Here is an 18882-nt window from a genome sequence, read left to right on the forward strand (position 1 = left end):
TTGGGGCTTTGTTTGATTTATTTGGTTAATCCATTACATAATTTAATTCCACATACAGATACGAGCATACAGATGTTTTAAATTAGGTTTTCCTCTAAGGTTATATTTCTCCTCCTTTGTTGAGAAGAATTGTTTTACATTCTTAGGTAGCAGGTTATAGTTTGCTTTGTACATCATTTCAGCTGTTTGCAAATGCACCAAATTGTTGAATTTCAATAATTGTGATTTAATAAATAAAAGGTTTGTATGTTCTCTATATCCAACATTGTGTATTATTCTAATTGATGTTTTTTGTAACACAGTTAGTGAATGATGTGTACATTTGTAGTTGTTTCCCCATTTTTCTACACAATAACTCAGATATGGTAACACTAGTGAGCAGTAGAGAATATGAAGGGATTTTTGGTCTAGAACATGTTTTGCTTTATTCATTATTGACGTGTTTCTTGCTACTTTTTTACATGATATTTCCAAGTCATTTGATCATCTATTATTACACACAAAAATGTGTTTACTTTTACCCTTTCATTATTTACTACGTCTATTTGTATTTGTGTTTGACTTTCTCTTCTACTGTTAACATACGTGGACCCCGACTTAAACAAGTTGAAAAACGTATTGGGGTGTTACCATTTAGTGGTCAATTGTACGGAATATGTACTGCACTGTGCAATCTATAAATATAAGTTTCAATCAATCAATCAAAAACCAAATAGCATTATTTTAGTATTACTGAAATTCAAAGATAGTCTGTTTTTGTCAAACCATCTTTTTAATTTGTTCATTTCTTCTGTTATTATTTTTATTACCTTCTGTGTGTTCTCTCCTGAACAAAACACAGTTGTATAATCTGCAAATAATACTAATTTTAAGTCCTTTGTAACTTTACAAATGTCATTTATATAGAGATTGAACAATTTTGGTCCGAGTATTGATCCCTGAGGTACAGTATAATTAAGTCTATGTTCCGCGAACAGGTTTTATCCGGCCCGCGGGATGAGTTTGCAAAGTATAAAAATTAGCCGAAACTTTTGAATGAAAGAAACTGCTGTTCTAAATGTGTCCACTAGATGTCGCAATAGCAATTTTGTGTATCTTTGTAGATTATGCTACATATGTAAAAACAAAACAACACGAGCAAACTACATAAATAACAAACTGTAATTTGATGTTTATAATTTTTTTATCTTGATAGATTGAAAATGAACACCAATGAGTTGACTGATGAACATTGTCACATAATTTATTCAGAAAGTATAAATAATGACAAATAAAGGTAGAATACTATTAACCGCAACATGTAAGTGTAAAAAAAATAACCCCATTATCATTTGTACATTTTCAAGTCCGGAAAGTCACTTGAAGCCATTTCAAAGCAGCTTAAGGTCTCAAGAGCAACTGTGCAGACAATTGCTTGTTCTATTTTCAAACAATGAAAAAAATCTGAAGTTGTCTTTCTTTTTAAGTTATCGTGCCGTGATTTTTATGGGTCTACAGAAAATGTGACTAAATTTGCTGGGTCAAAAGTATACATACAGCAACATACATGATCAATTTTGGTGATGTAGAAAAGTTACAATCAAATCAAATTAGCTTTATGGCATGGCCTCTTAACTTCATGTGAGTGATTATGATTGACGACACCTGTTGACTTCTCTGAGCCCATTTAAATAGGGCTCATGTGATGCAGTCATTAGACTCGGTTACAAACGCAACAAAGGGAAAGTCAAAGGAACTCAGCACTGATCTGAAAAAAATTAATCATTGACTTGAACAAGTCCGGAAAGTCACTTGAAGCCATTTCAAAGCAGCTTAAGGTCTCAAGAGCAACTGTGCAGACAATTGTTCGTAAGTATAAAGTACATGGCACAGTTTTGTCACTGCCACGATCAGGAAGAAAACGCAAGCTATCACCTGCTGCATCGACGTCCTACTGGGTTGTGAGTTTTTCCTTGCCCTTATATGGGCTCTGAACTGAGGATGTCATTGTGGCTTGTGCAGTCCTTTTAGACACTTGTGATTTAGGGCTATATAAATAAACATTGATTGATTGATTGATTGACTGAGAGAAAATTGGTCAGAATGATCAAGAGTCAACCGAGAACCACCAAAAAGCAGGTCTGAAATGAATTGGAATCTGCTGGAACACAGGTGCCAGTGTCCGCAGTCAAGCGTGTTTTGCATCGCCATGGACTGAGAGGCTACCATGCAAGAAGGAAGCCTTTGCTCCAGAAGCGACACCTTAAGGCTTGTCTAAAGTTTGCTGCTGATCACATGGACAAAGATAAGACCTTCTGGAGGAAAGTTATGTGGTCAGATGAAACACAAATTGAGCTGTTTGGCCACAATACCCAGCAATCTATTTGGAGGAGAAAAGGTGAGGCCTTTAATCCCAGGAACACCATACCCACCGTCAAGCATGGTGGTGGTAGTATTATGCTCTGGGCCTGTTCTGCTGCCAATGGAACTGGTGCTTTACAGAGAGTAAATGGGACAATGAAAAGGAGGATTACCTCCAAATTCTTCAGGACAACCTAAAATCATCAGCCCGGATGTTGGGTCTTGGGCGCAGTTGGGTGTTCCAACAGGACAATGACTCCAAACACACGTCAAAAGTGGTAAAGGAATGGCTAAATCAGGCTAGAATTAAGGTTTTAGAATTGCCTTCCCAAAGTCCTGACTTTCAAACCCCATTGAGAACATGTAGACAATGCTGAAGAAACAAGTCCACGTCAGAAAACCAACAAATTTAGCTGAACTGCACCAATTTTGTCAAGAGGAGTGGTCAAAAAATTCAACCAGAAGCTTGCCAAAAGCTTTATTGTAAAAGCGCTTTATTGCAGTGAAACTTGCCAAGGGACATGTAACCAAATATTAACATTGCTGTATGTATACTTTTGACCCAGCATTTTTGGTCACATTTTCAGTAGACCCATAATAAATTCATAAAAGAACCAAACTTCATGAATGTTTTTTTAACTGAGCTATTGTGAAAAAGGTATTGCCCTTGTGGATCATTATAGTTTGTTTAAGTCTAAATCTAAAATTGAACATGAATAAAATCCTCTTAGGAAAAAATATTTCCATTTGGAGTAACACAACCAAAGTAATGGCAAAAATCATGCAAAAATTTACCTGCATGGGTGAAAATGTCCACAATAAACTATGAGGGTTAAAATGGTTGTGTTAATTGATGACAATACGCCACATCGTTATGAAGCAGGTTTTTCTTCATATTTGTGTTAAAGATTAGAAGGATCGAGGATGGACGAACTCTAACACACATTTAAACTGTTGATTAACTTTCAGGTTAGGTATTAATCTCTAATGACATGGAATAGGCTCCCAATAATAATTAAAAGGTTGGATGAAATTTTTGCAGGAGATATTTTTAATAATGTTCCTTCTTTTAAAAATCAGAGAAAAAACGATTGTGAATGATACAACCTAGTACTCCATACTTACATTGTGTTTAACTACCGGTAGATGCAGAGTAACCTTATTCAGGGGCGCCGTATAGTGGGGGGAAAGTTACGACAATTCCAAAAAAATAAACAATTGACAAAAATTCAGTTGATAAGGGGCTCAAGGCGATTTTTTTCTCATGAAGCCCAGAATTCCTGGCAGCGCCCCTGATCTTACTGGCAAAATACAATGCATCCAGAAAGCATTCACAGTGCTTCACTTTTTCCACATTTTGTTATGTTACAGCGTTATTCCAAAACGGAATAAATCCATTTTTGTTCTCAAAATTCTGCACACAATACCCCATAATGACAATGTGAAGTTTTTTATTTAAAAAATGCTTGCAAATTTTTATAAAAAAATAATAAAAAAATCACATTAAAATAATTATTCACAGCGTTTTCTCAATACTTTGTTGATGCATCTTTGGAAGCCTTTACAGCCTCAAGTCTGAACACTGCAATGTACAGAGACATCCTGGATAAAAACCAGCTCTTCACGTTCAATCTGATGGAGCTTGGTGCTGCAAAGACGAAAGGGCGAAACTGCCCAAAGATATCTGTGCCGAGCATGTGACATTCAAAAAGTCTTGAGGCTGGAATTGCTGTCAAAGGTGCATCAACGAAGTATTGCACAAATGCAGTGAATACTTATCTACATGTGATTTTTTATTTTTTAATACATTTAATAAATTAAAAAAAAACAAAAAACTTTTAACATTGTCATTGTGGGGTATTGTCTGTAAAATTCTGAGGACTAAATGAATTTATTTCATTTTGGAATAAGGCTGTAACATAACAAAATATGGAAAAAGTGAAGCACTCTGAATACTTTCCGGATCCGGATGACGGCAGAGTACGAGTTGACCGAATCACCCCCAAAAGCTGGCGGTCTCTAGGCTAGACTTGATGTTGTTTTGATTCTCTCTCCTGGACTGCGTCACCAAGTTGGCCTCTCCCTTCTGCAGACGTCTTCTCAGTGCCGACTTCTGTTGTTTGGTGAGCTGCCTCCGCACCTTCTGACGAACAACCTCCTGCAACACACACAAAATATAACAGTGGGTGGTTACGACACAATGACATGGCGGGCACATGACAAACCTTCGCACAACTGACACCGTCTAGACAATTGGCCAGATTTGTGTGTGTGTCTACTTACTGGTGGGATGGTGGAGCAGCTGCCTGTGCTGCCCATTGTAGCCTCACTGTCTGTCCTCCTCCTCCTGTGCTCGGCCATGTGTAGAAGGCTGTCCGAGTCTCTGCAAATTGCAAACAAATGCACAAAAGATTACTATTGCAGCACATTGCAGATATCGCTTGTATTCAGACACGTGACTTCTTCTCCAAAGTGAAAACCAGTGGTGGTGTGCGCGAACTAGCTGAGCGCAAAAGAGGCTTAAATCTTCCTGCAAAAAGCAGATACCATCAAAAAAATCAAACTATGCAATAGAATAGATTAGAATAGTTAGCTTTTTTTTCAGGTATTGTTATGGACACAAAACGTGAACATACAGTATGTACAGTACAGGCCAAAAGCTTGGACACACCTTCACATTCAATGTGTTTTCATGTTTATTTACATTGTAAAAAAAACTATGAAAACTATGAATGAACCCGAGGAGTTATGTACTTAACAAAATAAGTGAAAACATGTTTTATATTCTAGTTTCTTCAAAATAGCCACCCTTTGCTCTGATTACTGCTTTGCAGACTCTTGGCATTCTCTCGATGAGCTTCAAGAGATAGTCACCTGAAATGGTTTTCACTTCACAGGTATTATAGTTTTGATGCCTTCAGTGACAATCTACAATGTAAATAGTCATGAAAACAAAGAAAACTCATTGAAATAAGAACGTGTGTCCAAAATGTTGGCCTGTATTGTATACGCCGGTAAACAAATACTGAGACATACAAAAATTAACATTCCATCATCATCATCATTACCTGAAAGGTTTGAACTCCTTGTTGAATGAAGAAAGTTCAGATAGTTCTGGAAAGTTATCCTCCAACTCTTCCCCCAAATCATTCACAGTCTTGTCATTGGTTCTCACTTCAAGAGCCATGTCCTCATTGTCTGTACTATTTTCAACCTCTTTTTCTGCTGTTTCACTCTCTTCCTCTTCCTCCTCCTGTATGTCAGTTTTTGTATTGCTAACTTTCAAGCCCTCAAGTTCCAGCACTGCATTATTGTATTCTGTTACATCCACACTCTGCTCTTTTTCTTCTACTTCTTCAAAGGTCTCCTCTTCGTTGCTATCCTCCTCATCATCATCATTCTCTCCCTCAGGTCCAGTCGGTTGTAGAAATGCAGCATCTTCTTCCAGATCTTTGGTGAAGCCACTTGCTGAGACCTCAACATCCAGAGAACACGAGCGTCTGCAAAAATAAAGAAATTGCTTTCATCTCAAGACTTTATACTTGTGAGGGGGTGGGGACTTCTATTTATTAGTGAGTCAACATCCATCCATCCATTTTCTACCGCTTTTCCCTTTCGGGTCGTGGGGGGTGCTGGAGCCTATCTCAGCTGCATTCGGGCGGAAGGCGGGGTACACCCTGGACAAGTCGCCACCTCATCACAGGGCCAACACAGATAGACAGACAACATTCACACACTAGGGCCAGTTTTTTTAGTGTTGCCAATCAACCTATCCCCAGGTGTATGTCTTTGGAGGTGGGAGGAAGCCGGAGTACCCGGAGAGAACCCACGCAGTCACATGTAAATTTCACCACACCCAGTGTGTGTGACAATCATTGGTACTTAACTTAATAGTTTTAGCAGCATCGCAGATGTGTCCATTGAAAAGCCCAATGAGAAAATTGCTTAATTTAGCATGGCTTCGACTGCCATCATCGTGACAGCTTTATGTCAGTACTATATACATTTATATTGTAGCCTAACCCTTTTTCCTTAAGATATAATGTCTAAAGGAAGGTTGTTTTAAAAAAATAAATGTTTGCCCTTTTTATGTATTTTGTTTATTTTTTCAATGAATGCCGAAGCGGCAAAACAGTTTTGAATTGGCTTCACTGTGTTAGGAAATGTCGAACACTTTTCTTTCCCTTTGGACTTATCAAACCATTTTTTTACATTTACATATAAACTTAAGTCATTACCTGGAATATAAACACATGACTATTAAACATATTTGATTGAACTGAGTTGTATGTAGTAACGTAATGTAGAGTTTTTGTTTATTGCTACTATTTGATTATTTATAGTAAATACAAATCGCTTCGTAAGTTGTAAAATATTAATACATAATCTTTAATATCCAATTATAAACGTAAATGAACTGCATTTTTGTTGGTTGTATCTCTCATGCACATTCCAATGGGCTAACTACCCAGAGAAAGGGGCAAGAAGTCGGGTGTTCTGTGAGCTGGGCGGCAGCCGTAGGCAGGGACCCTAGCGATCCGATCCTTGGCTACAGAAGCTAGCTCTTGGGACGTGGAACGTCACGTCGCGGGGGGCGAAGGAGCCTGAGCGCGAGGTAGCGAAGTTCCGGCTGGATGGAGTCAGTCTCACTTCGACGCACAGCAAGGGATCTGCAGCTAGTCCTCTTGATAGTGGCTGGGCTCTCTTTTACTCTGGCGTTGCCAGCAGTGAGAGGCGACATCAATACTTGTTGCCCCGCGGCTCAGAGCCTGCACCTTGGAGATTAACCCGGTGGATGAAAGGGTAGCTTCCCTCCGCCGCCGGGTGGGGTGACGGATCCTGACCGTTGTTTGTGCTTAAGTGCCAAACAGCAGTTCAGAGTACCGTACCCGCCCTTTTTGGAGTCCCTAGAGGGAGTACTGGAGAGTGCTCCCTCTGGTGATTCCCTTGTTCTACTGGGGGACTCCGAACCTCGAGGTGCCAATGGGGCGGTGCGCCATCTTGTTGAAAAACTAAGTCATTTGAATCTGCTTGAAGTGAAGCGAATAGTCAGTTTTAGAGCATTTACAGATAGATTTGACCTATAACAGTGTTTTCTTTAAAGAAAAGGGGACCTTTGACCCTGTTTTGAGACACAGCACAGAAGACGTTCACTTTAGGGGAATCTCTTGGATGTTCAATTGTTTCATGTGGGTGACTTGCTCGACGTGTAGACATGCGCAGGCTCCCCTCAAACGCATTGTGAATCTTCTCCACTTGCTCCTCTAAAACACATGGTCTTCCAGGACTCTTTCCTTTACACAAGTAGCCAGTCTCTTCGTTGTTGCCAACTGTTGAACCCACGGTCGAATGCTCTCACGATGGGGTGGATCAATGCCAAATTACGTTCTAAAAGCATACTGCACCGTGACAATGGCATTTGTATTTGCAAACTTAAGCACACAAAACGCCTTCTGTTGAGGAGTCGCCATTTTGAGGGTAAATAAACACACGGTTTTCCTGCAATTGAACGGCCCCGAAAGGATTACATTCTCCCACAACAGGGAAATTGTAACACAATAAAACCTATTTCAAATTACCATTGATTCAGTCTATTACAATGCTTTAGAACTGAATAAATGTGTGATGATTTTGGCGTATTATTTTTGAATCACCCTTTGCATCCCTAATTACAATACTCACTAGGCTGCAGTAAGCCATATATCCCCTAGAGCAGTGGTTCTTAACCTGGGTTCGATCGAACCCTAGGGGTTCGGCAGAGGTCAAAACACACCCGACTCATCGTGTAAATACAAACTTCTCCCTATCGCCGTAGTACGGATACGGCAACAGGTGACTGGTGGGCAGGTGTGTAATTTGTTGTGAGTTTATGCACTGTGTTGGTTTTGTTGTTTGAACAAGGTGATGTTCATGCACGGTTCATTTTATGCACCAGTAAAAAAACATGGTAACTCTTTAGTATGGGAAACATATTCACCATTAATTAGTTGCTTATTAACATGCAAATTAGTAACATATTGGCTCTTAACTAGTCATTATTAAGTACTTATTAATGCCTTATTCGGCATGGCCTTATTATAACCCTAACCCTCTAACCCTGACCTTAACCAAATAACTCTAAATTAAGTCTTTATTACTTAGAATACGGTATGTTACCCATCCTAAAGTGTTACCAAAAACATATAACTTTGTCTTGAATTTGAAAAAAAATATATATTTTTTTTCACTAAAGAAGGGTTTGGTGAATGCGCATGTGAAACTGGTGGGGTTGCGTACCTCTAACAAAGTTAAGAACCAGTGCTCTCGAGCAGACCTGGGCATTCGGCAGCCCGGGGGGCGTCCCTGCCCGCGTGAGGCCAATCATAAATTACAAAATAAATTTAAAAAAGTATCTATGTCGAGTGTGCAATACAACGGTGCTGCTTTTGTTTTGAAAAGCGTTATTTGTATTACTTCCGTGTGGACGTATGCTCGTGCGCGATTGTGAGTAAATGTGAACAGTGGTAATCACAAATTACTAAATAAATTTAAAAAAACATCTATGTCGTGCGTGCAATACAACTGTGCTGCTTTTATTTTGAAAAGTGTTATTTATGGGCGTATGTCCGTATGTAACCTGTGAGTGAAGGTGCACAGCGACAAGTGATGCCCGGTTATCCCCGAGACGCTAAAAAGAGAAAAGTTGATGACGAATGCAGTGTTTTCAACAAGACATGGACTGCCAAGTATTTCTTTACAGAAATTAAAGCTAAAGCCGTGTGCTTAATTTGTGGTACACAGTTTGCTGTGTTTAAAGAATATAATTTGAATCGCCACTACACGACGAAGCACGAGGAAAAATACCGGAAACTGTCTGATGAAGCGCGCGCAAGGGAAGCTGATGCATTGATGATAAAACTGCAAACCCAACAAGGATTTTTTTGCCAAATTTCACACCCCCAGAGATGCAGCCATCAGGACAAGTTTTGTAATTTTTCACAAAATCGCCAGAAAAAGTAAGGCGTTTTCTGACGGAGAGTTTATTAAGGAGTGCTTATTGGACTCTGTTGCGCTGATATGCCCGGAGAAGAGGGGCGCATTTGAGAACGTGCCACTCTCCCGACGCACTGTAACGAGGCGGGTTGAGACCATCGCTGGAAACTTGGAGCTTCAGCTGAAGAACAGAATGGCCGACTTTGACTGTTTTTCGCTGGCTTTGGATGAAAGCTGCGATGTACGTAACACCGAACAGCTGCTCATCTTCTTACGTGGGATAACTGCAGACTTTCAAATCACGGAGGAGCTGGCAGCCATGCAGTCAATTAAAGAGACAACCACAGGTAATGACTTGTTCACATAGGTAAATGCGTGTTTGGACATGTTAGGACTGAAATGGGACAAGCTGGCAGGTGTGACCATAGATCGTTGTCCAAATCTGACGGGGAAAAATGTTGGACTTTTAAAGAGGATGCAGGATAAAGTGACACAAATTGACATTTTTGCATTGTATTATACATCAAGATGTGTTGTGCAAGACAGTGTTAAAAATAAAACCATCAAAAGCAATCTGCTTTTGTATAAAGTTAAGTTAGGCTAAATGAAATTATTTTTATTATTATTATTTATCTTATGGTATATCCAAATTAATTTGGGCAAAACGTAATTGAAATATTGTTAGTGTGGCCCTCCAGCAGTGCTCAGGTTGCTCATGCGGCCCCCGGTAAAAACTAATTGCCCACCCCTGCTCTAGAGTGTTACACAAGTAATATTAATGACCGAAATCGGGGGAAACAAATAAAATCTTGTTTAGGGCAACAATAAGCCTATTGTTATTGAAAACTATTTGCTAAACTAAAAACATCTTGTCACGCAACCACAATAAAAAGGTTAAAACTTTTTTTTTTTAAAAACACTATAAAGTGCTACATGGATAGCTATGTAATAGCAACATTATATAAGCACATACCAATATGATAGATGTATGTTTAAAGGCTCTCCAAAATATGCTAGTTAATAATGTTGCATTTGTATTTAAAGCATTCGAGTCATATTTTATTTACCAGTGAGACATTACCTGATATCTTTGAAGGTTGGGAAGAGCTCGCTCTCGTAATGATATCGTTTGGCAAAGAAGTCTCTTATGCATTTCACATCACGGTCAAAATACCTACAGCCATGAAAAAAAGGTTTTACGGAAGGTACATTTGAGATGTTTGCTAATTTTGTACATGCAGACACTGGCTCATACCATTCAGCATTAGTGTGAGAGGTGGACACCATCTGAGGGAAGTCAATCATAGTAATGTGGTCCTGGTCATCGAGCATCAGATTGAACTCATTAAAATCTCCATGAATCAGGCCGTGATTGGCCAGTTTGATGATGAGCTCCATGAACTCGCTGTACAAGGCCGCCGCATCTTGCAGTTCGTGCACCTGACACCTAAGGAGAAGGGAAATAATCAAAATTGAGAATCTGTAAAGAGACTGACTTCAATTCAAGTAAGGAAATATAATGGTTTTTACATACAGTGGATATCCATTGATGAGCTCCATCACTACTGCATGCCTGTTATAGTCCACAGGCTTTGGCACAGGGAAGCCTCTGTCGTAAAGTGCCTAGGGGAAGAGAACGCTGCTATATTAAACCACACTTACACTTGACACATATTTGTTATAAACTAAGAAAGCAAGCCTTGGTTTCTATTACCTTCATATAGGCAAACTCTTTCATGGCGGAGAGGCGAGAGAGGTAGAGCCAAGACATGTTCTTCCTGTGCTTGTGGTAATCTCTCTTATTCTTTAGGTTCTTGAAGCAGGTACGACCCAATCTGTGAAGCTTCAGGGCATACTGTTCCCCATCTGGACTCGCCACAATATAAATATCTGAAACAATTAAGATACACGTGCACAAAAAGGATCAGCTTAGTTAGCTGGACCTGCATCTATCCTTAACAGATATAATAGTGCAGTTTTGTGTGACACTGTCAGTGGTAAATATGAAACAGTATGTATACTTCGAAGTGCTGTTTGTAATACAGTCAAACCTTTGTTAGTGGCCACAAAAATGTTATGTTATAACATTGTCTATAATAACAACCTCTTTAATGCGGCCAATGGCCACAGCTTATTTCACCTGATTGTTGTGCTTTTAACATGGGTGTAGCATACCTGCCAACTTTTGAAATCAGAAAAACCTAGTAGCCAGGGTCCAGGGGCCGCAGGCCCCGGTAGGTCCAGGACAAAGTCCTGGTGGGGGGTTTGCCCCCTGACGCAAAATGATTATTAGCATTCAGACAGGTTAAAATGTTGCTAAAACCATCATTTTTCTATCAGTCACAGTGACTTTTCAAAACAAAAATATTACAGCAAAAATCATATGGGTTGATTGACATGTTTATTCTGTAAGCTAACTTCAATAGTTTGAAATTATTTTGACAGTTAATGCCCGTTATCCTGTCAACCTTTCACAAGACTTCAATTTGTTAATTGAAAGTATAAACAGTATAAACACTTTTTACAGTAAACAAATGGTAAAACAGTACTAAACAATTCCATAAAAAAAAAAATTGGTGTCATTAACTTTCTGTCCAAGCTTGTATAATCTACTGCCTTGTTCAATTGTAAAAAATATTCTGTGCCTAAAATTCACATTTCTATCACAATTATCATACTGTAAATATGGTAAGCTAACTTCATTAAAATTAATAGTCCTGTCAATAGCATGGAATTACAATTCAAATGTAGTTTTTTTGTAAGCCTTTCAAAAGAATTCAAAATATGAAAAATTTATGAAAATTAATTTAAGCCATCAGACACTTGAAAAGTGGCACATCACATCTCTAATGTAATCATTTTAACTTTTCAACAGAAATAGTACTGCAAAAATATTAAGGACATACTTCTGTATTTTGGTAGTTATGCTGTCAACACTTAACAAGATTTCTTCAACTTGGACTTGAAAGCATAAATAGTATAAACACTTTTAACAGTATAACAGTACTAAACAATTCCAATAGATAACATTGGTGTCATTACCTTTTTGTGGCTAAAATCCAAATTTAGCAACGGCATTAGACTTGTGTTTTTTTGTCCCAAAGTTAGGGATGGGCGATATGACTAAAAAATGTATCACGATATAAGTGTTTCATATCAGTCGATATCGATAATTATTGATTAAAAAAACAACCTATTCTAAATAAAGACCAGGAGAAAAAAGGCTGAATTTAAATACTTTTATTTTAAATATAAGTACGGTAGGTAGCATGTCCTTCGCTAATTGATCGACCACTGCATCCGTTATTTCTTTATAACGTTTTGAATTTTTGTCGTATGGCACTGCTGCCAAGTACCTCTCGATGGTGGTCTGTTGTTGCCGCTTCGGTGCTGTTCCACTCGTATGGCGTCACATTAGTGCCAAAAATCCGAGCGCATAAAAACTGTTATCGCGCGCTGATTCTCCACTTAGTGCGCGAGCGCGACACCCTTTTGCGCACGCGTGGTGCCTTTTTGCGCGCGCGCGGTGCCTTTCTGCGCGCGCGCCGTCTCGGTCTGTGCGCTCTCTGTGTAGTCCTGGCATCTCTCCTCGCGCTGTCGTGTTTCTTTTTGGCACTTTGGGGGCGGGTATGCTTAGACGGCCCCTCCTTTCTGATTGGGTCTGAGCATTTTTCATATGACCAATCATTCTCCAGCGTAGCAACGTTGTAGCCATCTTACCTCGGACAGCTAGCCTCAATCATTACATTGATGTCAATGGTACATGTACTAATTAAATTACCATAACTTGCTCTAATTTTCGACCAATTTACAAATGGTTTGCCTTGTTACAAATCTTATTACACGTAGATATGACATAGGATGCTGTACCTATTGAAATTACCTATTTCACTTTAAAAAAAAAAAGACTTAATTGTGCAACATAGTTGTGTAGGGTCAGTGTTAGTCAGTTCTCTGATTGTTTTAAACTGTTTCAGAATACATTATTAAAAGGCTATTTTTAACATTTTAAAAACAAAATTCAAAGATTATTTCATTAATTTTATGGCTGAATCAAAAGAAATTCCATAAATTAGAAATCAAATATTCAAGAAGAAGTGAAAATATGAAATAATGTTATGGTTGGATGTTATTGCTGGTGGACCAGTTCTGGCTGAAAGATGTGATTATGGTATTTGTTGTCTTCTCGCAAAAGGGTGTCGCGCGCGCGCACTAAGTGGAGAATCAGCGCCAAAAGGGTGTCGCGCGCGCGCACGAAGTGGAGAATCAGTGCGCGATAACAATTTTTATGCGCTCGGATTTTTGGCACTAATGTGACGCCATATTTTCCCGTTTTGTTTCACTCCTAGTCGTCAGCTCGCCGTTGTTGCTTTTTTTTTTTTTTTTTTCCCTGTTAGCATTTCCCAGAATGCCTTGCGGTTCAGGCTCGGACGTGATAGGTTGAGAGGCCAAAGCCCTTCCTCTGTCTACACCCCCCAGAATGCCGTGTGGGTCCGGCTCGGCAGTTCTTCCTATTTTTTTTCCAACAGAACTCAGTGAAATTATCGAACGTTCTATCGACCCCATTTTCTATTGATATTGATCACATGTCTATCACGATATATATTGTTATTGTTTTATCGCCCAGCCCTACCCAACGTGGTCTTTTACATCGCTAATTCCTCCGTGTCCGATCGAAAAATCTTGTCTGCACAAGGTGCAATTCGCGTAGTTTTCACCCTTTTTGGAACGGATAATTATTCCCGGATAGGCTTTTGAATATTCTTCACGGAATGACTGCAGTTTTCTTTTCGGTTTAAGACTCATTTGCGATTTTTCTCCGGCTGATTCCATGATCGTTCGCTCGTTTGGAAACAATGGGCAACTGGTGCCTCGTGCTTGGCAGCGGTGCTATAGCCTCGCGCATGGCATTCGGAATGGCTCGATAGGAAGTTACGGGAAGCAGTGTCGATTGTCATTGTTGTTACGTGATTTCGTGAATAAGACTTAAAAAAAAAAAAAAATTTAATTAATGAAAAACCTTATTTTTTATCACTGCAACCGTAACCCGGAATAGGTTGATGAAAACCGTACTAATTACGGGAAAACCGGAGTAGTTGGCAGGTATGGTGTAGGGTTGTACAGTATACAGTAATTAAGTACCGCGATACTATTGAATTGAAATCGGTACTATACTGTCTTTGAAAAATACCGGTACCGGTTCTTTCATTCGAATGCCGCTGTGCGGTGGTGACTACAGAGCCGAGGCGCTTGATGTTGAGGGTGTCAAAACGCACACACAAACTGCATAAAGCAATAACATCGTTGAGAGGAAGAATAGAAAAAAAATAAAATTCTACTGGTTAATAAAGGGGGTAAGTGAAACACTATATGAAGGTATTTGGGCTTCAAAACTAACTATGAAGGTGAAACTTTAAACAGCGAGGCGCCGCGTTGCAAGTGTGGCTTTAAAACACGCCTCGCCAAACATGGCGATTAGGATTACCACCTTTGCTTCAAACTTAGGTAAACATTTAAATAACAAGCATTCAAGGAGTTATAAAGAGTGACATGTAATAATGTAGTTGTTACACCTGTCCTGCTGTTCGGCTCCCATGCAGACCGTAGTCCAGGAGCACAGGGCAGATGTTCCCTTCCAGAGCGGATGTTTTTGTCGGGGGTAACACCCTTCACTTTACCCGGCAATGGGTCTGCTAAGCTACGCTTTCGGGTCAGAATTCAAGACAACCGATTCGTGACAACCTGGTTTCTTTATTATTAGTTTTGCAGGACACAACCGGACCCGTTCATCTTTCTACTGCGCAGTGCACGCACTCTCTCTCTCTATTTATACGCCCACTCACTCACTGACGTCACTCAGCCAACACGTTGTAATTCTCGCAAACACACATACTGTACGCTACTCTCATAAGTTAACCAGCTCCTCTGCTGTGCACATGTAGATACGCAGACGGCTGCTTAGCTTGATGCCAAATAGTAGCGGAGTTAAGAACGCACAATTAACGTTAAATAGTGCAAGTGAAATGACTACATTTTGTAACAAATTCCGACGATTTGTGTTTTATCTTTAACAATGTGTGCTTTACCTGCTACATGGCTTATCTGTGTAGTTTTATCCATAGTTTTGTTTTTAGTACTTATTAATAATTGTATTTTTCTTAAAGCACAGATCATGAGTGGCAACCATAAATCATGAATAACTGAATATAATATCAGTAAAACTGTGTGTTCTATTCTAACCTAATCCTTGATTATGGCAGATTATATGTAAAATGGAAAATTGTTCTTTGAGTGCAACAACAAAAGCCTAATGTGTTTAATGCCTTTTAATTTATATTTTAACCTTCTAAAATTGTTCTGAGTGCAATAGGAAACATATGTTTAATGTATTGTAAGATATTCTGTTAAAATAAAGCCAATATTGACATTTTTCGAGTTCCCTTTATTTAGAAAAGTGAGTGTAAAATGACAAAAATGTATTTAAAATAAATCATTTTGAGCTGAGCCATTGACTGCACATGTAATAAGTATACCTGATTCTTTCCCTACTCCGATCTGATTTCCGATTGAAGTGATCACATCTCTGGAGGACAAGGTCTTCAAGGCTAGGTAGTCATATCCTCCATAAATCAACCTGTAGCCCTGCACAGCTGATTAAATGAGACAAAACAAGCACACAACACATTGAAGAAATATTACACCTTCAATGTACCATCAATCATTCTTACAACTTGGACTGGAACGTGTTTTAACACCATTAAAGCTTACTCTTGGTGCGTTCGTAGGCCACAAGTTTATGTTTGACGAGCTCTCGAAGGATCTTGTTGCAGCCGCCGTGTTTGAGGCTGGCAATCGAAGAGAGGAGGCTCACAGGAACAATCTCATGGTTCTTCATTCCCATCTCAACCTAAATGAACAGACATTAGAAGGTGGAGAAAAATGTTTTTATTTTATAATTGGGTCAGGTAGAAATTAACCACTGTATTTTCTCAGGGCATTCAATCGATTGCAACTGGACTGTTTGGTTTGTCTTAGAAGACGTTTCGCCTCTCACCCGAGTAGGTTTCATCCGTTTGTGCTCATAGACTTAGATTGGTCAGATTTACACTCATTGATAAAGATTATAAGAAACACTATGGAATTCAAAAAATAACTTCGCCAACTAAGCTCCAAAAGGTAAAAGGTGTGTTAAATGTTCACTTACATGCATTTTCCATTTATTTCTCCCTATAAACCACATACTGTATGTCAAAGTGAAGGCCACATTATTATTATATGTGACCTGTGAAAACCTGGAGATAATGTTTGTCAATAGAGAACTTTATTGTTCTTGCAAAATGTATTTGTTCTTTCAATTTTGACAGACAAAAATGTCCTGGATGCAATTGCATATATCTTAAACTTTAATGTTATCATACAACACAATACTTCAAGCATTTTTTTGTTATTAAAAATTAATGATTTTGAAGCAAATTCCTTCCATCAATTTGTTAGTAAAAAATATCCCAAACGCATAAGAAATTGTGTGAAAACATGCAACGATTATACCTTTATATTCATATATTGTATAATCCATAGGTGTCAAACTCAAGGCCCGGGGACCAAATCGGGTCCGCCACTTTATTTTATGTGGCCCGCGAAAGCCTGGAAATAGTATGCGTTAATAAAATGCGTCATCTTTTCTTACTAAATATATTTGTTCTTTCTCTTTTGACAATAAAAAGCATGCACTGCATGCAATTGCATATCTTTTAAAATTCAATATTATCACAATCCAAATATTCTACTATCATGTATTACAAAAATATATTTTTTAAATACCGTACTTAAATATCTGCTAAACCTATGATTTCAAAACAAATTACCAATCAAATTGTAGACTGTAAAATTGACAATATATTTTGCGGTTAAATTCCGCTGACTGAGTTTTTTTTAACCGTAAAATCAACTTTGGTACTGTTTTTTTTCCATATACAGTAAGACACTAAAACATTAAAAAACAAACAAAAAAAACATTACCGGTAAAAAAGATTTTACGGTAAAAAACTTGCAGCTCTGTTGCTTGAATTTTACCGCTAAAAACAGTAGTATTGTTTTTCCATTCCATTCATTCAATTTTTTTATATGCTACAAAAAAACCACTGCTTTTACTGTAAAATTCTGGTGACTGAGCTGCCAGTTTTTAAAGTATAATCTTTTTTTACAGCTTATGTAAAAAAATATATTGTTAATGTACTTTATATATGTTTATATATATACACACACATATACATGTATATACATAAATACACACACACACACACACACATATATATATATATATAACTCATTGTTAAAAGCGGCCCTCTGAGGGCAACCATAACTGCGATGTGGCCCTCAATGAAAACGAGTTGACACCCCTGGTATAATCTGTGTTACGAGCGGCTCTCTTAGGGCCCTCAGTGAAAACGAATTTGACAAACCATTAATTATTCTATAGAAAAACTTTGTGTGTTACTGTTTGTGGGTGTCTGTAACGGATTAAATTGGATTTTCATGGTTTCCTATGAGAATATTTGTTGGTCTTCATACGAATCTGTTTTCTGAACTAATAACAAAAACCGTGGTACCACGAATCGATTTACGTGGACCCCGACTTAAACAAGTTGAAAAACTTATTGGGGTGTTACCATTTAGTGGTCAATTGTACGGAATATGTACTGAACTGTGCAATCTACTAACAAAAGTTCCTATCAATCAATCAAAAACCTACAGTATCATTTAAAAATTAACATTAACGATAGAGAACACACCATGTCATGGTAAGGCAAATGTAGCATTGTGTAGCTAAAACAACCATTTTAAGGCGTCTAACTATCCATCCATCCATTTTCACTATTTGGCGACCAAAATTAGCTTAGCCGAAGCTAACCCCCGAGCGAGGCGGACACAGCCGAATATAACAGTGTACTTTACCGCCGTGAGGACGCGGAAGTCATCCCGGGACAGATATCTCAACACCACCACATTCAGCTTCCCCATACTTTGAATAGAAAGTAAACAATTACTGAGTTTACAATGTTACACGTTATACGTTACAATAATTGTTCATATTTTGAGTAAACACATGGGTATGCCGGAAGCTGTACGCGGATGTGAAGTCATTCAGGGTGCAGCTCGATGACATCAGAGAAAGTGGACGAAAAGGCGCTGACGAGCCGTGGGGCCGCCATCTTGAACCGGTGGACATTACCATCTAATGAAAGGCCCAGTGAAGTGTCAGCGCACTTAATCTACCATAACTTTCTCGATACTAAACGGATTTCCTGATATATATATATATATGTATATATATATATATATATATATATATATATATACAAACCCCGTTTCCATATGAGTTGGGAAATTGTGTTAGATGTAAATATAAACGGAATACATTGATTTGCAAATCCTTTTCAACCCATATTCAATTGAATTCACAACAAAGACAAGATATTTGATGTTCAAATTCATAAATCTAATTTTTTTTTTTGCAAATAATAATTAACTTAGAATTTCATGGCTGCAACAAGTAGTTGGGAAAGGGCA

At 38.4% G+C, this 18882-nt stretch overlaps 1 protein-coding gene across 1 annotated transcript; it reads right to left on the reverse strand.

Annotated features, from left to right (window-relative positions):
• Positions 1-921: 921 nt before the first annotated feature.
• Positions 922-18465, reverse strand: riok2 (RIO kinase 2 (yeast)). Its single transcript, XM_061986474.1, has 10 exons — positions 18268-18465; positions 16081-16219; positions 15846-15962; positions 11027-11202; positions 10847-10935; positions 10568-10759; positions 10394-10486; positions 5409-5840; positions 4624-4723; positions 922-4498 (listed from the first exon to the last, which is right to left on the reverse strand). Exons 1-10 carry the CDS (start codon positions 18331-18333, stop codon positions 4337-4339), a joined length of 1566 nt encoding a protein of 521 aa, XP_061842458.1. The 5' UTR covers positions 18334-18465; the 3' UTR covers positions 922-4336.
• Between the last annotated feature and the right edge of the window lie 417 nt (positions 18466-18882).

The sequence above is a fragment of the Nerophis lumbriciformis genome, linkage group LG12, assembly GCF_033978685.3.
Source record: "Nerophis lumbriciformis linkage group LG12, RoL_Nlum_v2.1, whole genome shotgun sequence".
NCBI lineage: Eukaryota > Metazoa > Chordata > Actinopteri > Syngnathiformes > Syngnathidae > Nerophis > Nerophis lumbriciformis.